Raw genomic sequence first — 27,540 nt, 5'->3', positions numbered from 1 at the left:
ATGTGTTTTAAATCATTTGCTTAGGAAGAGATTTTTAACCAAAAGTAGCCATGAAAGTTGACAAGTACCTTTACAGGTTATCATAGGTATGATGTCAGCCAAACATCTTGTCCACAACAGTATCCTTACATATATCTCTGCTAAAAAACAGTTTTTCTAGAAGTACCCTATTCTCAGGGAGGGGGCTGGAGCATTGCATATGGTGAGGAAAGCCTAGGAGACTAAAGCCAGCCTCCTCTCAGTAATTAGGTATAGTGTGTATCTAAGTAACACGTGGTCACCACTCGAGTTTCATCTGTTTGATAAAGAATTTACTCTCTGTCATTTGAAAGAGTTGTCTGGCTCTGACATGTTTTGCTTCTGTTTTGTACCTTTGTGATAAAATCTTCTCTTGGCAGTTTCTCTCTCTGCCCTCCTCTCATCCTGACAAAGCCACCTTAAAGCTGCCACTTTCTACTCCAAACTCCTGAATCAAATTCAAATATTTAACTTTATTTTTTGTATAAAAAACAAAAAAAAAGATTGCTTTTGCTTTCATAGCAAAAAAGACTCTGATGCATCTTTTAGTTTGAAAAATATTGATGCTATGGGTAGGAACTGGGGAGTGGGGCAACCAGGAATATCAAATTAATTTTGACTTGTTTACTATATTCATGTTAGTAGTTTATCAAAAATAATACTCATTTTAATCTTGTGGCAGTGCAGATATTTCTTAATGCATTGGATAATTTCCCAAGTTAAAATCATGCTTCAGAAATCTTAATACCAGGCATTATAAATGGTCAGTCAAATTTTAAGGCTTTGATTTTAGAATAAGGTTTTAGAAACTGGAAAAGATTAGATTGAATGTGAACTTTATGTCAGCTCCAAGCATGACAGGATTTTAAACCCATCCCTCAAGGTAAGTTTTCTGAAGCTTATTTCATGTTTTTAAGTGTGTAATTTTTTTGCCAAGGGACATAGTTATTAAATAAGGGTATAGTATAATAGTTACGTACAACAACTTTGCTTCACAAAGCCACATCATAAAAGCATCATCTGCATTGTTAGTATCTTGTCATAACTGCGTTCACACTTCACGGTAGTGCCTCTGTGACTCAAACCTTACAAGAATTTATAATCCCAAATCGTGGCAGTCAGCTTTCACTCTGGTTGGGTTTAATCATTTAAGTAAGAGGAAACATGTTACTTTGGGGAGATTGCACAAGATGTTCTCTGAGACGGTTTTCAACCACCTCCTCTGTCCTCCAGTAGAATTCATCTCCATGCACATCTAAGCACATGAATAACCATCTATTGTTGGAACCCTTGTGTAATCACTTCTCTGAAATATGTAAGATACGTTTTTAAAGTGAGAATGAATCAACTCAATATTTACAAACAGAAACAAGGCTTTACATTCATCTATTGGGTGTTAAAGGGAGCGATCATCATATCAGAAATAAAAAGAAAACTCAATGTAAATGACTCAAAGTCTAATTTCAATCAAATCTGTTAAAGATTCCCCCCTACCCACAATGGATTCCCAGAGCAACTTGCCGTTGTTCGTTCTGAGCTGAGTATCATGCAGAAGCTCTGGAAACGTGAGACCATGCATGCAAACTGTTCAGACATCAGCAGAACCCAGGTTTTCTGGATGCATTTAAATAAACATTTAATAAAGTCCAGTTTGGTAAGAGGAAACTGGTCTATCTATAAGAATTCCAGTGTCCCTATCAAAGGAGCTAATTTCTTAGTAAAAAGCTGGTGATTTTAAAAAACTTTATACAGAGTTTTGAAGGAAATATTTTACCTATATTAAGAGATGCAGAATAACTGTGTTCTTGGCTTAGTTAGTTATTGCTGTTATACTTCTCAGACAACTCTCGCGCCCCCTCTTCCTAGCCTACCCCCCGTGCTGCTCAGATTTCTCCTTTGTGTTCCTGCTGGTGAGGAAGAATAACAGTGCTTTCTCAGCTCACAGCATTTCACCAGCTCTCATTAATCTCCACAGCACCCCATGAGGTAGGTGAATAAGTATTCTCCCTCTTTCCCCTATGCGAAGCATGAGGCTGACTGGAGTTTCGGAGGCTGAGGACCAGAGATAAGGACTCAGGTGTGTGTGGATTCCGAGTTCTTCAGTTCCCAGCACTGGGCCACAGTGCCTCATGTCCCAGCATCCAAAAAGAATATATTCTATAGTATAAAATGACATTGTTTTGTAGAATAAGTTTAAATACATTTAAAAGTCATATTCAACATAGGGGTTTTTGATTTTCTACTACAACATAAATTCTATATCAATCAATGATCATATAAAGATAATTTAAAAAATGACTAATTTTTTTTTTTTGTCTTTTTGAGACAGGGTCTTGCTGTGGCCTGGAGCTCACTTTGTAGCACAGGCTGGCCTCGAACTCACAACAATCCTCCTGCCTCAGCCTCCGGAGTGCTGGGATTACTTGTGCGCCACACGCCAGGCCAAAAATGACTAATTTTTGTGGTTGCCAATTGATTGGCTGTGAAATTAAATATCCTGCCAAGAACAGAACATGAAGGTGAAAAGATTAGCAAAGGACATAGTGAGGTAGAACTCACAAGGAAAAAGAAAAGCACGACCGAATTAAGTTGGTCCACAAATATGCTGGCTCTGGGGGACTTCTCGGGTATCGGAGTATCGGCGATGGTCTGCGCTCCAAAGCGGGAGTGCAGAACAGTCAGCTCAGGGTGATGACACCTCTTGGCTGCGGCCTTTGCTCCCCAGGCAGAGTACTCTTTGACATCGGGAGAACTTGTGCAGCTGAGGGAAGGAGGGGCCCAAACAAGCATTTCTTTTCCTGCCCTTCTGACTTGGTACTGGATATACAGTTGATACCATCAAAACACTACCCAAGAAGCTTCGAAACATTTGGGTTATCTTCAGAAATCCTCTCCACACCTTTGCATAGATGAGTACCTTTCAGTACTCTGTGTACCTTCATGTAAGTAAGGCCTCATAGCAACTTCTGATGCATAAGTTCTCTGAACAAAAGAAATAAGCACAGGATTTGAGGAAACAGACATGCTCCCCAACCCAGAACCAAAGAAGAAAAAGGAGCAACTTCCTAATGTTACAAGGTAGAAATATCAACATATTATGACTAGTACAAGAGTTGGTATGAGCATCTCAGATTTTCCTTCTGGGCAATGGTTTTCCCTTTGATGTCAATTTTTTTTATTTTTTTCCTAAGAATTATAATAGTGATTACAAGGAAAATTTAAATATCCCAAGGTTCTGATAACCCAGTATGTGGCAACTGCAATGACATCAACAAATCAAACCCCAAAAGTTATGTGTTTTGCTTGATTTTGGAAAAACAGCTTTTACTTGACATCATAAAATTTACTCTGAAATAACTGACTCAAGCAGTTTAAATTATTTTTAGCTTACCAAATAGAATACTTAAAATTGAAACTTCTACTTAAAGAACGTAAGGTTAAGAAACTTGTATTTCCCTTGAACCATTTTGTCCCATACACTTTGTGAAGGATTAAGATTTATGAACAGCAGAAGAGCAATGATAAAATTATAAAAGAGTAAAGGCTGAACAAGAAGTGTCTTTGCCTGAAAAGAGCTTCTGGAATTCCTTCTCTGAAGGAGAACAGCACTGCCTGTCTAGATTCAGGACAGAGCCTCCCAAACTTTTCCCATTCGTGCATTTGCTGAAAGTAAATGAAAATCAGATAGAATTTGCTCTGCATTAGTTATTTCTCTTTGCACAACAAAGAGATTTTTAGCAGCAGAAAATCACCAGTAGTTGGTTACTGCACGGGGAAGTTCAGTTCCATTACCCGCAACACCTGAGCAGTTTGCACATCTAGACAACATCAGACAACCAGACAGAAAATCGTATGCTTCAGACATCTGGTGTTTTCCACAGAGTATCCAAATACTTGATATCATGAGGATGAAATTTACCACTTGAGTGATCTACTTCATTTTTCATTGGGATATTTACATTCATGTGGACAGTCTTTATTTTTAATAACTTCATAGTGTCTACCTTGGGTTAGCAAAGATGGTTCGATAATCATCTGGAAAATTCAAATGTTAAAAGCTCTTAAGTGAAAAGAAACTTAGTTGTGAGGAAAAATCAGTTTCAGGGCTATCAATGGTCCAATGACTATGTCTACATTGAAAAACTGTTTTAACTCCCCTTTTTCCCTACCTCTATTATTCTAAAAATTACTCTCGCAACAATTATTTTTCCAATTTGAGAATGGATACACAGAGTAGGGGATTGGTAGGATCAAGATCCAGACTATGTTTAAGAGACTAGTGCTGGTAAAATTGGTGAGTGAGTTTGGACAGAGAGGCTCCAGTGATACCACGATATATATGTACAATGGGACAATGAGTGAGGCCAAGGTAACCTGAATCTCATTGCTGTTAAAAGAGGGATAATTAAATGGTTCATGTCAGATAAGCAGGAGTGACTTACAATGCCTGAAATATCGTTATTATCCATCAGAAGTTCTTGTGTGCAGAGCAGTGTAGGGCTCAGTGACAGAGGAGAACCATCAGAAAGGAGGGTTTCTTTAAGGAGAGAATTAACCTCCGACACAAGCCACCAACATCCCCTCCCTCTTGCCACTGTAGTCAGGCCTGCCCTTTCACTAGGGGACATATCTCTTGCTGTCATTACGGAATGGCAGTACTGTGCTAATTTCTGCTTTGTGAAAAGGCAGCAATTCCTGAAGAGAAACTACAGGTTTTCTCTCTCTGATTACCATACACAGACCTCTGCATTAATAGAAACTCTACCTCCCGGTACACCACACTTCCACGGTCGCTCTTACCCCCGAGTCTTATTGATGTGCCCTGTTTATTGTGCCTATGTCCCCACAGTCAACCAGCTCATCGTACGTTATAGAGTATCTTTGCAAATTATGCTGGCTCTGGAGTGCAAGAAATAAATATTTCCTTCAAATTGCTAATTTCCATTGCCTGGCAATTGAAAGCAAGTCATATGGCCACAGGCCCCATTTTTGCCATTCAGCGTTAGTGCTTATGCCAAGAGTCAGTTCAGAAAACTGACTTTGTCCTGATACCAGCTCTGATAACTGGGAATATTACTCAGTGGCTTTTGGAACATGAGAACAATTGCTAAGGAAAGAGAAGCATCTTTGAGTACAAGGAAAAATGATCCCCGCTCCTTTCTCTTCTTTTCAAGACTGCTCTTTGAATACACCTGATGACTTGCCTTCATTCATCTAGGGCTAACTCCTAAAACTGATACCAAAGATAAGACAGAAAGCTTTGTAAGAATACACAGATGGCTGACTCTTTTGCATACTTTGGAACTGCAATCTGATAACTTGTGGCAATTTTACTTTTACCTTTCTTTTAAAAAGAGAAGTGGAGAAGAACCATGATTTTCAATTACAAGACCAGCTGTTTGCTTCTAAGTGGAAATACACACATTTGCATATTAAACTGGCTATCTTCAAGCTCATCACCAAGCTTTCGTCAGATCTGAGAAGCAACAGGACAGTAGATTCCAGATGGAAGGGGATATGAGTTTGGAACTGGACATGTCACCACCTAGGAAGGAAGGCATCTGATTATTATTATAATTCCATAGCTGGAGCCGTTCAGATTTGACCTCCGAGACTGAATGACAACTCACGCTTCACAAATTGGCTATTACAATGCTGGCAATGGTGGTCTCATGGAATGAAGTAAAAGCAGCAACTGGATTCAGAAAGATCAATTATTAAACAGATGACAGTGACTAGTTTTCCCTTTCAACATGTGGATTTGAATCCATTTGAAATAAGTCTCCATAACTCATACCCACTCTGAGCTACACAAGCCCCCAGGAATCCATTGACTTTTTTTTTTTTCAAAGCAGTGCTTGCTGGCAGAAACAAAGTGGATGAATATTCATAGCATCAGTGCTGAGGAGCCAGGTAGCACATGTTTCCTCAGCTCTCCTCCATGGAGGTCTCTCTTTTCAGGCCTGGGCCCCTCATGGCAGGATGCTGGCCCAAGTGCTCCTTTCCACTAACTGATTAACGTTCCCTTGCAGTAGCTTGATTACAACATTACAAGTCAAGAATTTGCAAGTTTAAAAGTGTCTGTTGAATTAATTAAGCGCAAATCACCTCCAGTAAAACTTGACAAGTTCCAAGATGTTTCTGTAAGAAAAGAGAGGAATCGATAGCATCAGCAAGACACAGCTCTGTGACAGTCAAGACTATTTCTGCGCGTGACTGGCCCACCGCCACACTTCCCCTTTCTGAAAGCAGGAAAGATTTCTGCTCACAGAGTACTATGCCTCTGAGTCAGACCGAGGAAAATACTTCAGTCCTGGCTTTCAGAACCATACTTGGAAATCCGCTTCCTTGTTATGCCCAGTATAGTAGAGAGGTTAATAAGGGAAGCTGAACAGTTTAGGTTTTTGAAAGCAGGCTATAAAATTACAACTCTTTTACCAGCTGACGGCCTCCTTTGGCTACAGGATGGTGTGCTATTTCTCCCAATTCAAATAGAATAAGAAATCACAGGGGGCTCTGTAGAAAACCACAGGTCAGAGTTTAATTGCTGTGTGCATGTAGCAGAGCTCAACACACTCAAATACAAGTGCTTATTTTCCAGAGTCACAGTGGATTGAAGTACTGGTGTGTATTAAGGCGTGTTCTACTGGTTTGTAACCAAAATAAGAGTTTCTTACAGTGATAGAAATTTGAAATATATTTTCAACATACTTAGGGATATTTTAGCATTTACTGACAAACAGATTAATTTGAAATAATTAGAAATGTTGACTGGACACAAGTGCCTGTCAGATTGCCATTGTAACAGTGAAATTAAACTAGCTTAAACACATCTCCATTTTTCATGCTTGCAACACCTGAAGTAAGAGTTTGATTAATTCCATTTTAATGCAAATTAAGCAGTAGAGAAAGCAAAGGGCCAACCTGATTATTTGGTAGATGAAAGTGTAATAAAAAACATAAAACCTTACACTTTCTGAAATTCTAATAACAGCAGTAGGTGACAGGCTTCAATAATAGCACGAGAGAATATTTTGTGTTGGCATTGTGCTGGTAATATTTACTTATTATTTTGATTAGTTGATTTGATGTTGATTTGATGTTAGATATGCTCATTGCTCTGCAAATATCTTATCGGTAGCCACAAGCTTCCCCTTGTGTGGTGCAGTGGTTCAAACAGTGACAACTATGATGACAAAAGTAGTCATGGTGTCTTGAACCTAGGAATGAACCGTGGCCGGGGGGTAGCAGCATTGTTACATTACCATTTTAGTAATGCTTGATGCGACTCCCTATGAATCTTCCAGTTATTCAATGTGTGTCAAAATTAATACACTTTCTCATCTCTTTTCACTCCACAGAGGACACATGCGCTTATACATCATGTAGCCAGAATTATTTCATTTACGGAAAATTATCTACACAAGCTAACAGGGATCTTTAATGATACATTCCTTATGTCAGCAGGGAAGACAGCCACTCTGGGGCCCATGATGGGGGCACTTGGATGGCCTCCACGCCAATGTGAGTGACCGCCGGCCCTGTGGCTGGCGGCCTCCTGACCTGGAAGGCAGCAGAATGCTGCCCTTCTGACCTTGGGAGGCCTCACTTTAGAACCAGCTCACAAGTGACAGTAGCTGAGATTCTTTGGGGAGTTTGTTACCCCGAAACAACGAATATGTGCCGGTAAATTCTGCTTTTCTGAAAGTAACCCGGCAGAAAACTTTAGACTTTAGGAGGCTGTGTAATTGCAAGTCTTTCCTTAAAAAAAGGTTTCAAGAGTATCTTCACTTTTTTTTAGCGGTCATAGTTTTAAATCAAATACTATGTACCCAAACGATATTTCAACTTTTTTTTTTGCTCTGTTACTTTGACTCAGGAATGCTGCTGGAGACCCTAAGAAGAAGCCATACATTCTTCTGTTTAAGGGTAGTTGTCTAATGTTGATTTATCTTTGGATTTACTTCATTGTCTCGTGCTTATCACTGAGGGTAATTGTTTATTGTGAGCCTTACAGGAGAGTATTGGGAAAGCTTATGTTTGTCGTTTTAATATAAAATCAATATAGATACTGGAAAGAGAACTAGTAGCGTGCTAGAAGAGAAAAGAGATAGAGGTGAAATCAGAAAACACTGACTGAGCAAACTGTGATCTGTAGTCACCAAAACCCTCTAATCACTAATCTGGGAGCTGCTGAAATGCAGAGGTCCTTCTACACTTGACTGTGTATAGCCAGGAAGTCCTAGTCATAGCTGTCACCCTTGTAGAGTGAATGGCAGGGGAAATCAATAAAGGTGTAATGTGAACTACTGATTACAGACGTTACCTTTTCTCTTTGGGTTTCATGAGGGTGATGAAACAACATTTGGATTTCATTTAGATGCTATATCCTGTACAAAATTGGTGACTTCTAATTTAACATAAGCTCTAAAGATCTGCTTAAATCAAAGTAGAGAGATAGGTGATTGAATGTATTTTAGTATATCACATTGAGATGACCATTAAAGATTTTTTAAGAAAATAAACACCAGGACTGAGAAAGTTTTTGGTTTATTATTGGCTACCTTTTTTAGCATCAGTTCAAACAACACACACAGCTTAATATGCAATGACATAATCAAGTGGGTTACACTGCCAGTTTGTCAGTCTTTATATATACTACATTTAAAGAGAAAAGGGAAAGAACATATCAATTATTTTATCATTCATTCCAACAAATATTTGATTAATTCTTTATTCTTCACATCTAATTAATTCACTGGTCTAAGATAAGGCTCCCAGATTTAAGTGATGGTTTGAACTAGTGGTTTAATAATCCACCTAAATGTTAAATTTTTCAATTGCTAGGTAGTAAACAAAATTTAGGGAAAATGGTAGCAATCAAATAGAATTACCTTATAATATGAAAATAACGTCACTGCAAAGACTTGTTAGATCTATGGCCTTGTCCCTGTTCCTTCCTTCCTTCCTTCCTTCCTTCCTTCCTTCCTTCCTTCCTTCCTTCCTTCCTTCCAGCCTTCCTTTCTTGCTTCTCTCTCTCATCAGCATGTCAAGTAATTGGCGAAATTTATTTTACAGTCTACCTAACTAGATGACAGTGTCATATGTGTACAGAATACAAAAGAAGCAAAGTTAATTTATATTTATCCCCTTATTTAATGCAGAGGAAGGCTGTGGAGGGGCTGTTGCCCGGAACGGAGGCACCTCATTGATCTGTCTCCTACGAATTACGGCTGCAGGTGATAGATTTCTACTTTTAATGGTTGACTTGTTTTTACTTTTAACTTTTTATTTTGAAAGAAATCTTTGACTTTAAAATGAAGTTTTCCTGGAAAACTTTGGTCACATCAGGAGTAGATTTTGGTGGATTATTCATTGGTCTTCTGGGGGGGTCTTTCTGGTGTTAAAAGTTGTGTTCAACTTTCAGCTCCACTTTTCCTTATGTGTGGAGCCTTTGACAAGCTGCTTAACAACTCTGAGCTGAAGTGGCACCACCAGGAAATGATACTTAGCCCACAGAGAGCTGTGCACAATGCGTGAGAGCACAGACACAAACATCTTCAGCACAGCACCAGGCACATGACGAGTGCACACTGTGCGGTCAGTGTGGGCAAAGGAGCTCAACAAACTAAGTGAAAACAAAATAACCAAAGCATACATTCAAGTTAGTCAACTTATTTCTGACTTAGGCTATGTGAATATAATATGAAAACATTTCAGCAAAATGATGACACATGTCAGGGACATTAAGCTGTCTGTAATTTAGTAGAACATAGGGCACCAGGGTGCTGAGTTTTGCCTTTCTGGGCTAAATCCCTGTCTACAATACAACAAAAGTCTAATAGCTTTTCCCTTGTGGAATCTAAAGAAGGAGTTTCAGGTGGATAGTGAACTGTACGCCACTGCACCTACTCAAGGGAGATTCCCTGAACCTCCTATTGCCATAGACACATTGCTGTTCACCACTTCTTCCCTTTGGCTTTCCGTTTCGGGAGCAGCCAGCTTGCGAGCGAGCCCGATTGCTACAATTAACAGAATTAAATGGCTCGTTATGTTTTTATACAGTTCCACCCACGTCCTGCAGCGTTGCTCTAGCACGAGTCCCATGGAGGCTGTCCACCATGGGCACCTACTGAGACTCCCTCCACGCACCCGCTTCAGGGCGGCAATCAGAGAGGACGTGTATGCACAGAGAGCCCACAGGTGCCCAAGTGAGAGAGGAGCTACTCCCCAAATGTTGAGATCATTTCACAACCTGACTCGGGTCAGGGTGAAAGACTCAGAAATGGGGGCCAGAGGGAAACAACCCATTCTTAGCCATCTTGAAACACCAGGTGGGAGGAGGCTTATGAGCTGCAAGCTGGCAGAGGTGATGATTTTGATTGTTTTCAAAAGTGACATCGGATTGCTGAGATAAAGGGATGTGAGTCGATCTGCATCCGTCACTGAAATTATACAAATGACCAGCTCAGGCCTGCTGTGCTGTCACCCTGTGCTGCAGCCATCCTCTGAGCTAGATTCTGAAAGACAGTTGAGCTATTTTAAGAAAGGCTTCAAAGAATTCTCATTAGAATCCTAAAAGTGCAGGCACATCACCTAGCCTTCATGTGGAAACAGCAATGGCGGATGACAGAGACGTGTTGAGGAGGGGCATGTTTTAGTCAAGAGAATGGTTCCTTAGGAGAAAAGTCTCCTGGATTCTTGTCTAAACATTGTGTCAGAGCTTGTTTCCGCTCGGTGGCATTTGGTACATCTAAAAGTGAATGTGTAACTTTACACAAGTCTGGTAAGAACATCAGTTTTCCTTGCTCAATTCAATTTGCTCAGAGAGAGAAACTTTGAAATGATGCAAAACTGCTTAAAAGATGAGGCCTTTAATGAGTGACCAAGTTCATTCAAGCTAAGAGACACTGAATCATACGTAGGTATTTCCAACTGAAGTTCACAAGGGTGTTGATATGTTATAAGCATGGGCTACACACATGGTTCATTTTGGAAAAGGAGTAGGAAGAGCCTTCTTATCTCAAAGTTCATGTGTCAGTAACAGACAGCTTTGTATTTAATGAAGAGTAATATGTACTTTCAGCTTGCATCTGTTACTTTAGTACCACACCCACCTATGACTTTTTAAACAGTCACTGAGATTTCAATTATTCCTGTTCATTTTTAATTGGTTGGCACTGTTACTTCTTTATTTATACAGTAAAATAAATTGGGCATTTAGGAACTAACTATAAATTCTTTATTTCATGTTCATCTTCAGATTATCTTTATATTTTATCTTTTGCTAGCTCTTGAGTTAGGTAATCTTGACCTGTTGGTAAGAGAATTAATTTCTTTGTTGGAATAATGGTATTCACCATAAGTGGATAGTAACTTAGTGTCTGTAAAGTCAATATTACTCACTAGATGATAAATACTTAAGAAAATGTGCAAAGAAGATTTAAAGGATATAGTCATTTTGGGATCAAGTTTTGATTGTTTTCTTCCACACAAATATTGAGGTCTTAGTATGGCTAAGATATATATTACATGTATTCTTTAAATAGAGTCATTTAGAAATGGTAGTTTGAAAGTTAAAAAATTACAGTATTTTTCCCTTTAGAAAATGTTGTATGCCTATGCAAAAAGTGAACGTTAAGGCCAGACACCTTCTTGATAGAATCGAAGTGGACTCAGGCCCAAAAGTCTGAGACCAGAATAAAGAATCCTGCTTTTTCATTTGTGTGTTAATAGTGGCTCACATCTTTTGGACTGTGGTTGCTTTCTATAGAGGATTTAATGTCAAAATGAAATTTTAGGAAGGATTAAAAATAAATACAAAAATCAAACTTTGTTTTTTTGTATATTGATGAAATCTTAATACTTTAAACTATCCCCTGTATTTCTAAAAACTAATAGATCTTCCCATGACCGCAAGAGTTGGCAGTGTTGTGCTTTTTGAATCATGGAAACAAGATTAAATTATGATTGACGTTTTTGTTCTTACAATCTTTTGAAAAGTTATAGCTTATCACATGGTAGATATATAATGTCCTTATCAAGAACTCATTACTAACTAAAACATCATAATCTTCAAATGTCAGATAGAGACTACTGTTAGACATAGACTATCGACAGTGTTTAGGAAGTCAATGGAATATTCAAAATTTTACATCTTCCTTCGAGTCAGCCTCACCTCTAAGACAAAGGACAATACGTCATCACTTATACATGGTACTCGCTCAACTCTTAAAGGGTTATATGAAGGATCAAGCTGAGAAATGACTGAGAACTTACATGATTGAAGAGTGAAGGGGCCTGCTGCGTTCGTGTCGCTTGACATTATTATACTGTGATCTGTTATTTACTCATGGTTTCAAAGGCTTAGTTCAACTGAGAATTCAATTTCCAAAGATCAGTTAAAAGTTATCTTGGAACTAACGAAGCTAGTAACTCATGGTTCTGCACAGGAGTGAAGACTTTGTCAAAAATGACCATTTTTTTCTTCCACAATGAGGGTGGGATGTTGCACAACGTGCTGATAAGAAGAATGTCCTCTTGGAGCTTTACTAGTGACTAGGGAATCGTTCCACATCCCCACCAGGTGATTGGTTTTTCTTAGTGGAAATCTTGCTTGGAGGGTGAAACCATTGTGTACTAGGAAATATGTCTACCAATAAAAATTATTTATCTTTTAAAAATTGCTTTGGGGCTTTGTACCAAAAGAAGTCCTAGGTTGAGCCCACTGTCATTTTCTGTGGATGTCATCCTGGGGGTGGCAGTCTCTGGATGACACACTCATTACAGGTGATGGTTCTAGAACTTGATTATTTATAGTGACTTGGACAGTCCAGATAAATGAATGATTAGGTTAAACTGACCCTCTCATTCCTTTAAAGTGACTTCACTAATCTTTAATGTATCAGTTGGGTTAGTATAAAACCTGGGAAGGAAATTTAAGACATCTTCCACTGTGGTCAGGTTTGTTAGAATGGACGGATGAAAGTAATCATTTACATCTTTGATTTCCTGGGAAACATTGGCCAGTCTTGACAAGCCCTTTCTATTTAGGCTGCTTCTCTCTTCACTTGATATTCTGATAGCACCCCTGGCCAGGTTCCTGGGGGCACCAACTTGCAAAGTAGAGTGGTCTTGCAAGAGACAAGTGTTCTCAGTCTGCTGAGGCAGGATGATGGATTAGTGGACCAGTTTCTGACATCCCAAGTAATTACGATGCTTAAAGTATTTTAAGTAATTCCAGGTCTATAAAAAAAGTGATAATGCCTATATGCATACCCTATATATTTTATTACAAAAATATTGAAATAATCCATGAGTTATTCCACTCTGCACCAACTATAAAAAAATACTATCAAAGTTTGACCGGCACTTTTAATGCAACAAAAAGCACCATGACCAAGGACACTGAGAACAGAAAGCAGGGAATGTTACTTGCTGGACAGAGGTATTTAAAACCAGAAGCTTGTAAGAGTACGACTTTACAGATGATTCAAATATAAATCTTAGCTGGATATAGTGATAAGCCCTCAAGCAGTTCAGAGGGCCTCCTCGTAGCGTATTCACTGTATTTTATGCTCATACTTACTAAAGGACCCCAAAGCCTCTAAAAGACACATCACTTTGACCTTGGCTTGGGGATGGGTAAGTCTGTACACCGTGGAGAACTTGACTGTTCATCCTCTTGTCTGCTTTTGGGAGGCTCGTACCACATACTCTCAGTTGTTGGGGCTCCCATGTCAGTCCTGTGGTTGGATGGAGTTTGGCACTAGAAGGATGTGGCATGGCGTCTTCTGGAATCACACTTGCCCATGTGCACACTGGGTGAGCCACTCACTCGCATCAGAGCAGCCACTTGCGACCGACCTGTTTCTTCCCCTTACATTCCAGGGTGAGCTGCACCTACCTGGGAATTGGATTCTCATTTTGCCTCCCCCAACTCTCTCTTTGTGTGTGTATTAAAATTTGCAATTGAATACTGAATCATGATTATCATTTCATTTATGTCACGAAGTTATCGAGCTCCTTGGTCTTGTTGAAAGCTATACATGTGCTGCATAGGATTTCTGTCATAAAAGATGTTCTCAACTGAGAATTGAAAATAAGAAACAAATCCGGAAATGTGTAGAAAATGAACCATTCCATCAATGCTCATACACGTGTAAACACACTTGAGTTTGCTGTCCACTGGGTGAGCTTTTTCACACATGGTATTGGCTTCCAAATGAGACAATGGTTTATGATTTCTTTTCTAAGGAGTATTAGTTTTTTCCTGGAGTCTTGAGGGATACATTTTCTCTCTCTTTATTCTTATATTCCTGTGGAAATCAGAGCTTTGAGTTAAAAAAAATGCCTAAGCTATTTTAACAGAGGACTAGTGTGTGTGTGTGTGTGTGTGTGTGTGTGTTAGTGAATGTATGAATATATCTTTATGCAAAAATCAATAAACTCCATCAAAACACCCTATTGACTGGAGACATTTTCCATAATAATAGTACCCTCGGATGCGCTCCCAGGCTTCAGGAGGAGTTGGTAGCAACAGTCTTAGGAAACTGGTGTTGGCTCCTTCAGGTGGAGAAAGAGGCTCTCAGCGCTGCTAGTTTGAAAGGAGCCCGGCAATAGGCAGTCAGCTGATGGAAGATCAATGCACAATGATGAGGATGGTCAGACTGAGAACATCACGCTCGTTGCCCTACTTAGGATGAAATGTCGTCATGGCCACAGCCCCTCCGTCACCCCTTCCTCTGAACAAAGCGGCTCTGGCAGTCCTTTCATTTTATAAAGTGGTTTCATATTCCAGCCGCTCCTGAATAAGGGCATCGTCTTTGTACTGCAGCCGTGGAGGAGATGGGGAACATTCAAAGGCTAAAATGGCCTTTCGTAGGCTTCGGTCCAACACGTGTCTCTCCCAGGCTGGGTACCTATTCCTGAACAGGTCAATTTTAATGACCGACTCTTCAATCCGCGGTGGGCGAGACGATGGGGTGGACGGGGCGGTGGGCCGCACCTGGAAGACAGGCACACACCCATCGCGCTCCGCGAACTTCTGATCCCGCTCGCTGCCGACGCTGCGGTTGTTGGAGATGGAGCGGAGGGTGCTTGTGGCCACTTCTGGAGGCAGAGAGAAGGCAGCGGCGGGGTCCTCACAAGCACAACTCGGGGACTGCCCAAATCTGGGCCCATTGGGGTGAAAAAAGGCGTAATACATCAGCATGAAAACCACGCCAGTGAGAAAGCTGCTGAACACCACGCAGAGCGCCGGGATGGCAAATGCATCTGCTATCTGGGGAGCCTTGTACAGGTACCAGAGCGCACTCAGCGCTGTGTTTTCCAGAAGGATCACAAAGTAGTAAATGAACAGCCTGCAGCGTGTCCTGCCCTCCTTGACGTTGAACCAGCTGAAGATGTAGATGATCCCCACCACCATGTCGAACACAATCTCTTCCCACTTGGTGATACAGAACTCCGTCTCACAGTGGACGATCCAGAAGGTCATGATGCACCAGTGGAGAACGATGAAGATACCAAAGTACAGCTGGAAAACGGAGGCGAAGAGCGCGAAGGTGATGACTCGGGCGGCGATGGTGAAGAAGTGCCAGCAGAACTGGATGATGACGGCCATGTAGCTGATGGGCTTCTTATCGTCTCTCGAGTCCCGCAGGGCCTTCTGGTAGGAGGCCAGGGCCCATGCCAGGGAGACGAGGGAGGCTGCCGCTGTGAAACCTGTGGAGGGAAATGGAAGACACTTGGTCAAAAGCCAGATTTGGTGACACCGCTGGAAGGCAAATTCGGTGACACTGCTGGGATAGCACGGCTTTAAAATTAAGGTTCTTCATCTCTATGTTTTAATTTGACCCCCCATTTAGATGGGGTTCCAGTCACTGGTTTATGCAGAGCAAATCACATGCAGAAGGGGTGAATCTAATGGGAATGCTACTCAAAATTATTGTGGGTCTGACACTGACAGAGGCAGTAGGATTTAGCTTTCTGTGCACAAAATGGATCCAAGAGGTAGGTTTTGTTTTGTTTTTCGTTTTTAAATAACCACAGACTAGAAGTTGAAAAAACTGGGTTGCTGTTTCAACTTGACTACTTAGTACCTGCATGACCTTGGACAATCTCTGACACTGGAGACCTCATGTCTGAAGCTGGCCCGCTCCAAGGCCCCCTATTAACTTGGAGATTTTATGGTGGAAAGGGTCACAGTATCGCAGGAAGCTGGAAGGGCCAGCTGGCTTGCCTTTCTGCTTTCCAGAAAGAATAAACATAGTTCATCCGCAAAACAGAGATTTGTCCTTCTTTAAAGTAAGGAAAGTCGATAGGATAACTTTGGCAATGTTTCGTGTTGGTCCTTGGTTGGCAGTTTGTCCTAACGTAACCCAGCCCGCTCTCTGCGGCTTGTCTGTGTCTGCTGCTTCCTTCAAAGCACCAGTGTCCACTTGCGGTCGTTCATCTCTTAGCTTTCCACTAATCAGAGGTTGTATTGAAATCATTTTTCAGGTACTTCTCTTTTCTCACTTTATCAGCCTCATTTAATCAGTATTTCAGCTAAAGTAGGTTTTTAATCTTTAGAAAACACTTTTATTGCTTTATAGTCAAAGAGCATGTCTATGGCCCAGATACACATATAGGGCTCATCTAAAGCACACCGGCCTCTTGGGAGAGAGCTCTGCGGCGACCTCTGCTTTGCCACTAGCCTATCATATCAGTCTCCGCCACAGCTAGTTCATGTAAGCAGCTGTGCCAAGACAAACCAGCACTAAACAAGGTCTCGTGTACTTTAAAGTTCAGCTGGCCTTTTCTTCATCAAATCTATCATTACTCGTAAGGCAGCTGCATTGTGCTCTTTCATCCTCTTTGGGGATAACACAAGATGAGTTGACTGCAAAGAGCTTAGGATAAAATCAATATATTTTTTTTAATTATGGAGAAAAGCTATTGTTTACCATCCTTCAAAAATAAATTTAAAACAATGATTCCTGTGGAAAAGAGCCACATAAACTGATACAAAAATTCAACTCAGTAATTATTTCTTAAGCATTCCTCTTGATTAAGGTGAACTCCAAAAAATAATTTTTGAATGAAAAAATAAATTCCAAGAGACACTTCTCCTACTTGCTACCAATGTAAGTAGCAGAATGCCCAGACACGGGCCCTGAGCTCTTCAGAGGTTTTTCTGACTAGCACAAAAGCATTCCTTGCTATATGTCACGGATAGCTAGAGATTGGTGACATTTCTGGGTTAGTCAGAGGCCAGTACATGCAGCAGTTTATAATAATTGAATTTTGTTATGATGGAAAACAACATCAATTAAGAAGCAAATTCAGGAGTGAAAAGAGAGTGAAGAGGTAGTATTAAACTATACAGAAAGAAAGCAAGGGGATGGAAGTAAAAGGTAACAGAGTAGTGACCATGCAGACTATATATTTATGATCAATTTGGGATCAGTAAAACATGGTGGCATTTTAATCTCACAACCTTGGTATGGCATACAAGCAGCAAATGCCTTGTCCTTGTCTGTACCACTTGGGACTAGCAGCCTCTAGAATAGAGGATGCTCTTTAAGCTTTTAAGCATGGCTTCTTCAACTTTGGTGCTTTGGAAGACCACGGTTTTGAATCCCACTGAGAAAAGCTGTTGAAAGGTCAAAGGAATTCAGAGGAAAAGAACAGAGCTAAGCAACTGACGAAATGTCTCTTCTTGATACTGCTATACCAGTCTACAGCGATCATCTAGAAATTATTGAATGTCTTATAAAAGAATTCATTATCCATGTGGGATTAACTGTAGAGCAGGTAGTGTGCGATCACAGGGAAGAGCTTGCGGCCTTCACAGAGTGAGAACTGTTGCCAGGCTCAGTCACAGAACAGAGCTGTGGAAGTAAGTGCCAACAGAAGACATTCCTGCAGAATTCAGAGGAAAAGGCCAAAGGAATTAATAAAAGAGGAGAAAAAGAGATGTAGGTGCCCTGCCCAGGAGATTTAATCTACTCATTATAGAAGTACCTGAAACAGAGGACAAAGTAAATGAAGCCAAAATAATAATTTAGGAAGAACCGAAGAAAAATTTCCAGAGTTGAAGAATGAAGTAGGCCAGCAAATGGAGAAGGCTCATGGGGTACTTTTAAAATATTTTGAGAAGAAAGCAACACCCAGACATAAAATGTCAAGGATAAAGAAAAGAATTTGCAAGTATCCAGACAGAGAAGCCAGGTTACCACGAAAGGGGCAAAAGTCAGGCTGACCTCAGATTTTTCTCTTGCAGTTCTAAATTTCAGAAGACGACGGAACAATATCCATAGAGTTTTAAGGGAAAATAATTTTGAACCAGGTATTATACCTTGCCCAGCCAGTATTTGTGTATGAAGGCAACCGGAAGACATTCTCAGATACTAAGGGATTAACAAACTGTATTGACTAGGAATCTTCTCTGCAAATTTTGCTGAATGATTTACTGCAGCCAACAGAAAAGTTAAAAATAGCAGGGAGCTAACTGTATGAAAGATCTGTTGGATAAAACTAGTTAAGAAGGATGAGGTCTAAAACTATTACATATAGGGTAATAAACCTAAATGCAAAATACCATGGTACCTTGGTTTATGAACTTAGTTCATTCCATGATTCTGGAAAAGATGGCTGCAGTCTTGTTTGTCACCTGCTGCAGAGTTTGAAAACAAAAACAAAATTTTGCCAAAGTTTTTGTTTGAGAACCAAATTGTTTGCAAACAAAACTATTCGTGAACTGAGGTACCACTGTAGATTTGTAGGCTCAATCTAAAATTTTCAGTTTATGTCATTTTTAAACTATCACAGTGCATGCCAAATATGCAGTGTATTGGGCAAATAAATACTGTTTTATTTTCGCCATATAATATTTTAAAAATGCATGTAGTTAAGCCAAATTTGTGTTATATAAAAACACTTTGTTACCATGGACAGGACAAGTAAAGACATTCTAAATATTAAATCTGACAAAATTGGGAAAATGGTACAATTTTATTTCCTTAAAAAAACGAGCAAACTCATAATGTTAAAACTGATAATATATGGAGAAAATTTCCAAAACACTGGTTTGAAAGCAGATGATATGTTTCAAATACTGAATTGGGAAACCAGTAATTACTGCATCAGATGGAGGTCAGTTTGTAACTGAGTTGTGGATGAAAAGAGATTATATACATTTCAAGCTTCTGAAATTGGAAACAAGTGAAAAATCAGGAAAAGGTAGCAAAAGAAAAATACCAAGGAAGTGCTAAAATCTGTATAAAAGTTATTAACAGAGCTATAGGTGAATTATACAAGAAATTCAGAGGAGATTTAATGCCAATTCTTGTCAAACTCTTCAATGATACTGAAAAAGAAGCAATTCTCCCTAACTCATTTCCAGAGGCAGGTATTATACTGATACTAAAAGCAGAGAAAGACCCAACCAAGAAAAAGAATTAAAGGCCAATCTCTGTAATGAATATGGATGTAAAGATACTCAATAAAATATTAGCAAACAGAATGCAGCTAATCATCAAGACAATACACCATGACCAAGTGGAGTCCATCCCAGTGATGCAGGGATGGCTCAATATACACAAATCAATTAATGTAATACACCATATCAATAGAGCCAAAGACAAAAACTACATGATCATCTCAATAGATGCAGAAAAAGGTCTTGACAAAGTCCAGCATTCATTCATGATAAAAACCCTACAGAAAATAGGTAGAGATGGTCTTTATCTCAATCTGATCAAAGCTATCTATGACAAACCAATAGTCAACATCATACTAAATGGACAAAAACTGAAAGCTTTCACTTTAAAATCAGGAATAAGTCAAGGATGCACACTGTCACCACTCTTATTCAACATAGTTCTGGAAACATTAACCTGAGCAATTAGACAAGAGAGAGATATAAAAGAAATAAGGATAGGAAAGGAAGAAGTGAAATTACTTTTTTTGTAGATAACATGATACTCTACATAGAAGACCCCCAAAGCTCCATCAAAAGACTCCTAGAATTAATCAGCAAATTCAGTAGCATAGCTGGTTACAAAGTCAATACTCAAAAACCAATAGCATTCTTATACACAAGCAACAAACACACTGAGAGAGAAATAACTTTCACAATAGCATCCAAGAAACTGAAATACTTAGGAATCAATCTACCAAAAGAAGTGAAAGATCTTTATAGTGGAAATTACTGTACTCTGAGAAGGCAGATTGAAGAGGATTTCAGAAAATGGAAAGATATTCCTTGCTCATGGATTGGAAGAACCAACATTGTGAAAACGGCCATACTCCCAAAAGTGTTGTACAAATTCAGAGCAATCGCAATTAAGATACCATCAGCATACCTCACAGATCTATAGAAAACATTTCTAAAATTCATCTGGAACCAGGAGAGACCCAGAATAGCAAAAGCAATCCTGGGCAACAAAGACAAGTTAGGTGGCATCACAATCCCTGACTTGAAATTGTACTACAAGGCCATTGTGATAAAATCATCAAGGTATTGGCAAAAAAACAGACCTGAGAATCAGTGGAACAGACTGAAAGGTGAAGTCATAACCACAAACACACTCAGCCAACTTATTTTTGACAAAGGGGCCAAACAAGTTCATTGGAAGAAAGGGAGCCTCTTTAATAAATGGTGCTGGAGAAAACTGGCTCACCACATATCAAAGACTGAATCTAGACCCATGTCGATCACCATGCACCAAACTCAAATCAAAGTGGATCAAAGATTTAAATAATAAAACAAAAACACTAAATCTACTGGAAAAGAAAGTAGGTAAAAATCTTGATGATATTGGGATAGGCAAAGAGCTCACGAACAAAAACCAAACGGCCTGAGAAATACTTCAAAGAATCAACAACTGGGATCTCATCTTATTGAAAATCTAGAGAACTCACCAACAGAGTAAAAAGAAAACCCACAAATTGGGAAAAAATTTTAGCTGACTGTCCCTCAGACAAAGGACTTCTATCTAGAACATATAAAGAACTAAAAAAGAAATCAGCCCTCCCCTCAAATTTAAAGACCCAATTCAAAAATAGGCATCTGAGATGAATACACACTTCCCAGATGAAGAAATATAAATGGCAAATAAATACATGAGAAAATGTTCAACATCATTAGTCATTTGAGGAATGCAAATTAAAACAATGATGAGATTCCATCTCACCCCAGAGAGAATGGCTATCATCAGGTAATCAACCAATAACAAATGCTGGTGAGGCTGTGAGGAGAAGGAACTCTTCTCTATTGTTGCCGGGAGTGTAGACTGGTGCCACCACTGTGGAGATAAGTCTGGAGATTCCTCAGGAAACTCAGATTAGAGGTCCCATTCAACCCAGCTATCCCTCTGCTGGGTATTTTTCCAGAAGAACTACAAACATCATACCACAGTGATATATGTGCACCCATGTTTATAGCTGCTCAATTTATAATAGCTAAATCATAGAAGCAACCCAAATGCCCATCACCTGAGGAATGGATAATAAAGATGTGGTATTTTTACACAATAAAATATTACTCAGCTATAAAAAAGATAAACTTGAGGCTTGCATAGGTAAATGGATGCAACTAGAGTCCATACTCATAAGTGAAATAAATCAGACCTACATATGTAAATACTGTATTGTCTCACTAGTGTAGGAACCTGAAAGAGTAAATAAAATCTGAAAGGTATACTAGATATTGTGAAAGGGAAAGAAACTGTTCAAAAGAAGGGAACAACTGGGATGAGGGAAAAGAGAAAAAGAAAGAAGGGGAAAATATATATATATATCTATGTACACACACAGGGTAACTGAGAGAGTCGTACTACCGCTTCTATTGCTTTATTGAAAGGAACAGTTAATGCTTAATTATTTGAAGAATCTTAAATGCTTATATTTGTTTAGCTGAGTAACCAATTTGAAGATAACAATATATAATGCAATATCCACTGTTAATTTCCTATCACCTTGTCTGAAACTCTGTATTCCTTCTATTTTTGGGTGTTGTTTATGTCTGTTTGTTAATGTGTTTTTGTTCTTTATCTTTAAAAATAAAAAATAAAATTAAAAAAGAAAGAATATATGTAGCTGAAAAAAAAAAAAAAAACTTCCAAGCAGGCCTTCCTCTGCCAATATGCTGGAACCCTTCCGCCCAGCCCCCTCCGCGCCTCCTCCTTCTCCCAGCCCTCGGGCATAGCGCCATCTGCAGGGAGATGACTGCATTGTTGGTCGGACACTGGCAAACCAAGAGGCCCAACAGAGGAGGGAAGTCTGTTCCTGCCAGTTTGCACCCAAGATCTGAGGCTGTTTTCCAAAGACGTGGAAAAAAGCTCGGGTTGAGCAATTTGCAATCTGAAAATTCGAAATCTGAAATACTCCAGAATTCAAAACTTGTTTTGTGCCCACATGATACCACAAGTGGGAAATTTGTGAGGGGTTGCAGATGTGCTAACAACATTGTAAAAAATTACCTTTGGTCTGTGTGGAAAGGTGTGTATGGAGCATAAATGAATTTTATGTTTGACTGGAGTCCTGCCTCCAAGCTACCTAATTATACCCATGGAAATATTCCAAAATTGCAAACAAAATCCGAAATCTGAAACACTTGTAGTTCTGAGCTTTTTAGAGGAAGTAATCTTAATTTGTAGTAACAGATTTTAAGTACACAGCAGCACAAGATGACATGAAATGTTATAAGATGTAAAAGAATAGGGAAATTAGCATCATCCAAATTCTCCTGTAATTTTTAGCCCTTATGTTTGCATGTCCTAGAAAAGAAATTCAGTCCCTGGTTGACATTCTGGAATTTACGATTATATCCTGGCATTAGAAAAGCAAGCAAAGCCCCTGCTGTCAGGTGTGCTTTCTACAGACGCATCTTACAGCTAAAATAACATTCAACGAAAAGGAATCTCATATCCTTCCTGCCTGCCCTTTTTATAAATGTTCGGTTTTACACTAATCAGAATTTCTTTCCTTCATTTGATTATGATTTTTTTTTAAATTGTGTTTAGCAATTAACTTTTGGAAGGCAAATTCACCTCTGAACAGAAATATCAGGGCTACTTTAGAATCTAGAACTTCCCCTTCCTCTCCCTAATCCACCTCTAATACTCCTGTTTCATCAATTATAATTCCAAAATCAATTACAAACTCACACCTGCCAAAAAACACTGAGGTCTTTTGTCCTCTGTCTAAATAATATCAGCTTGGTTGTTTCCAGGCCAACATGGACTCCCTCAGCAGGGCACTGCCTCACTCCTGGGCATGGTTCTCGGGAACGTCTGATGTCTGATGGCGCAGAACACAGAGCTCTGAGAACTCCTTTAGATAACAAGGTACATTTTAAGTTGTTGTTTAAAAATAACTTCACACTTACAGAAAAATTGTACAACTAAAATTAGCGTACCGAGCACCTGTATATCTTTCACATGTTATTCTAATCCACCTTCAATATTGTAGTTTCATCAATTGAGCTTTTCACGTTTTTTTTTTTTTTTTTTTTTTTCACTCTGGTACAGAATTAAGTCTGGACTAAGAAATTAGTTTTAGTTGCTATACCAATTTAGTTTTCTTTAATCTGGAATATTTCCACAGACGTCCTTTGTCTTTTACGACATGAACATTCTTTGAGAGTAGAATGCCTCAAAAATGGAAAACAGTGCTCTTCGCGTTTGGTTTGTGTTTTCTTTCCTCATGGTTAAATACAAGTTCTGCATCTCAGGCAGAGATTATGTATATGACATTAAGCAATATTAAAATACGAAAACGTAAAAATTCTTTCAGCATTCCCAGGACATAAATAATACATTGTTTTGGGTTTTCTTTCAAAATAATTAATAGCGTATCACTTATGAAAACTTTTAAGCTCAAAATACAAATACAACTAGAGGGGATTCAAAAGGTTTTATTATTTCTTAAAATATTAAATAGATGATTAGACCTGTGAGATTACCAAGTGCAATGATCTCATTTTATAGAAGAGAAATGGATTCTCACTTTTAAGAGCGTAAATAATTTATCTTCCCTCCTTCCTGCCTTCTACTTGTCTCAGAGGAAAATCGTCCTTAATCTATTTCAAAGCTCACCTTCCTGTTTCCTCCAGAAAGGACCTGATCAGTTCTTGCCTCTCTGTACATCTCCACTTCCTCCCCATGAGCTCCTTTCCTGGGGCCTCACAAGCCCGTAGCGAGCTGCCGTTCACCCAGGAAACATCACCCCCTTGACTTCATCCCGTCTGCTTCACTTTAGCTTCACACCTGTTTTCCCTCCTCTTCTTTGTTTTCTCAAGTCCTCATTTTCTCCGCCAGCTCCTGAGCTATTGGTGTTGGGCTGGCTCGAGCACCGGGTCCCCTTCCCTTCCCAGTGAGTGGGCGGCCCACTCAGCCCCAGGCCTTGATCCTCCACCTGCACCACCAGCCCATGCCCACCCTGACAGCAGCCCTTTGCCCCGCCAGAACGGAGGAGGAGCCACCTGTTTCCTCAAGGCCGCATCGGGAAGCAAGCTGTAGGGGACAACTTCTGCTTGCTGCGGAGAGATTCATGGCTTCCTGTTGTTGTTGTGATGCTTTCTCAGAGCGAGAGGGAACATGAATCTCTCAGTAGGCTGCCACAGTCCTAAGAACAGGGTTTATGTGCAGCTTTATTGAACTACCGCGTCGCAAACCACCAGATCCACTGGTCCATAACGCGTGCCATCCTGGTTCTTCCCCTGTGCCACCCGAATGAGACCATCTAATCCAGGTGTCCTTGCTTTCTTGCTACAGCCCAGACAGTCAGTCTAACTTTGGGAACAACAGTCCAAAGACCACAAAGTTGGTATGACAGTTTATTCCGTACGTACCTAGGGGTGTGTGTGTGTATGTGTGTGTGTGTATATATATATTCCCTCTCTGTAGATGCAGGTTGGTAAGTGATACAACACCCTTTCAAATGTTATAACCTCTAAACTAGCAGGAGGCTACTTCTAGCCCTCTAATTTGTGCCTTTGAATTATTGAAGACACTGCTTAGTAAGCCAGAACATAGTTCCTCAGAAGATGTCTATGGTGCTTGTTTGCTTTGAATAAAGATTTTTCAGAATAAAGGGTATGGATCTAATGCTAGCTGGTCGGCTAATTAACATTTCAAAGGAAGCTGATAGAAATCGATATTATGCAGGCCAAGCGAACACCAACGTTTTAAATTTCTGCGCTCTTTTCTTTTGCTTCTTATGCGGCTTTTGTTCCCCTTGAGAAAGTCTCTCCTCATATTTTTCCTCCTTTCCCTGTATTCTCTTCTCTTTACCTCTCAGCCTTTCCTGTCCTTCTTTGCTCCCACTCTGCTGTTCATTCTCCGCATTTTCTGCTTGCATTGAACATAATTTGGAGTTGAGTCGTTTATAAAGAAATAGTCGTAGTATTGAAATAAGGTTTGATGTTCCCAATAGCTGATCCCAAAACTGTTCTGAAAGCTCAAATAAAGCTTAAAATAAGGAAAGAGTATCATTTATTTAAAAGTTAATGGCCTGTGATACGGCGTGGCCACAGCTGGACCCCTGTTATCGTTTACGTATGAAGTGTCCCCGGAAGATCTGTGCACCGAGGGCTTTGTCTCCGGCGCGGCTCTGCCAGAGGGGACATGGCGAGGGGGCTGCGTGCAGCAGGAGGGCACCGGCCTGGTCCCTGAGTTAATCCAGGGATGAGTCGTGAACTGAACGCGCTGTGAGGGGAGGGCCTGGTCGGAGTGGGCGGGCCCCTGGGGGCCCACAGGAGAGCAGGAGAGCAGCTTTCTTCGTCTGTGCTCTTCTGCCAGGGTATTTCTCCTGTGGAGCCAGCCGACATGAATTGGAACCTCTGGAACCAAGAACCAAAATCAACCTTTCCTCCTTGAAGCTGCTCTTCCCAGGCTTTGGCCACAGAGACAAAAGCTGACGATCAGCCCCCAAAGGCTCATGTGTTCGAAGCTCGGCCGCCTGTGTGCTGAGGTTGCGGTGGTAGAACCTTCAGCAGGGCGAGCCTTGTGGTGAGGTTAGGACATGGGACTCCATTCTCAGGGAAGGATGAGTGCCCTCAGGAGGGTGGGTCAGGGCTCATGCCACTGGGTCACTTTTATAAGTGAGCTGGCACCCCCTGAATCCCTCTTCCTCGTGTGTCACTCACCTCTCTCACACATGCCCCTGACATTGTGATGCCATCTGCCTCGTCAGAGCCAAGCAGATGCTTCTGAATTTCCAGCCCCATGAATCAGATAAATCTCTTTTCTGTTTTTTTTTGTGGGACGGCCGATTAATGCAAGTCCTTGCACATACTAGGCAAGTTCTCTGACACTGAGCTACATCTCAGCCCTAAGTCTGTTCTCTTGGTATAATACCCAGATTTTGAGGAATCTCTGTACTGATTTCCACAGTGATTGTACTAGTTTACATTTTCACTAATAATGTAGAGGTGTTCTTTCTCCATATCTTGCCAGGCCTTGTTTTTTTGCCTTCTTGATGATGGTAACCATTTTGATGGGAATTAGCTATACTTCCTCTGGGCATATTGCTGAAAGAGTTAAAGACATAAGACTATAAAGCTACAGTCACACCCAATTTTGTAGCAGTGCATTTCACAGCAGCTAAGCTCTGGAAATAATCTAGATATCCAACAGACAAATGGATCGAGCATATGCAACATCTATCTATCTATCCATTTATCTATCTATGAATATTATTTAGTCATAAAGAATAATATAATCATGCCATTTGCAGGAAAATGGGTGGATCTTGACATCATAATGTTAAATGAAATCAGCCAGACACAGAAAGTTAAATCACATGGATTCTCTTTATGAGAAACCAAAAATATAAATTAATTAAAGAGTAAAATAAACAAGGATGGTAAGAAATAATGGACAAAGACTGTTTGGAAAAAGGGGAGAGGATACTGGGAAGTGGAGAGGGGGATATTTAGAGAGGGGAGCTAAAGGTATCTATATGTATATACATATATTGGTCAAATTATATGTATGCATCTAGATTTTATATATAATTATATATAACCAATATACATATATATGTGTATATGGCAATACCCCGGTTCATGAATGCTTCCGTGTGCAGATAATTCACTGGACAAACTAGAAGCATTCAGCAAAATTTTGCTTCCATTCGGGAGCTCTGCACTTGGTGCTGAACGTGACCTGGGCCGTCTCCCCTGCAGAACGTGAACGTGGACATCTCCAGAATTGTGGATGAGTTAAGTTCGTGAACCCAGGCATCGCTGCATATATAAAATTTGATTGATATATATATATATATATAATATATATATCAATTCCCCCAAATAAATGCAATTATTACGTATCACAAGTATCTAAGAACGAAAATGTACCCAGCTTGATGTACAGTAGATCCCTAACTCACAAACATTCCAGGTATAAGTTTTCACAGACAGGAACAGACCTTGCATTGGAGACACTCATAGATGTGGACAAATCACGGAAGTAGCTCACATCCCTACCACTACCATTTTAAGGTCACTGTAAAAATAAAAATAGTTTATTTACA

At 40.0% G+C, this 27,540-nt stretch overlaps 1 protein-coding gene across 1 annotated transcript in view; it reads right to left on the bottom strand.

Moving 5' to 3' along the window:
• The window catches only part of Xkr4 (XK, Kell blood group complex subunit-related family, member 4), a 392,869-nt gene that overhangs the window by 1,853 nt on the left and 363,476 nt on the right, over nucleotides 1–27,540 (bottom strand). The window contains exons 4-5 of the mRNA XM_005396125.2: nucleotides 12,298–15,741; nucleotides 5,359–6,159 (exon numbers count right to left, since the gene is read on the bottom strand). Coding sequence (XP_005396182.1) covers nucleotides 14,795–15,741 — 947 coding nt within the window. The 3' untranslated portion in view covers nucleotides 5,359–6,159; nucleotides 12,298–14,794. The remainder of the gene's footprint in view (nucleotides 1–5,358; nucleotides 6,160–12,297; nucleotides 15,742–27,540) is intronic.

Source organism: Chinchilla lanigera, unplaced genomic scaffold, assembly GCF_000276665.1.
Source record: "Chinchilla lanigera isolate Chin_1 unplaced genomic scaffold, ChiLan1.0 scaffold00053, whole genome shotgun sequence".
In the NCBI taxonomy this organism is placed as follows: domain Eukaryota; kingdom Metazoa; phylum Chordata; class Mammalia; order Rodentia; family Chinchillidae; genus Chinchilla; species Chinchilla lanigera.
The sequence above is the reverse complement of the archived record's forward strand: the minus strand, read 5'-3'. Positions and strand labels throughout refer to the sequence as shown.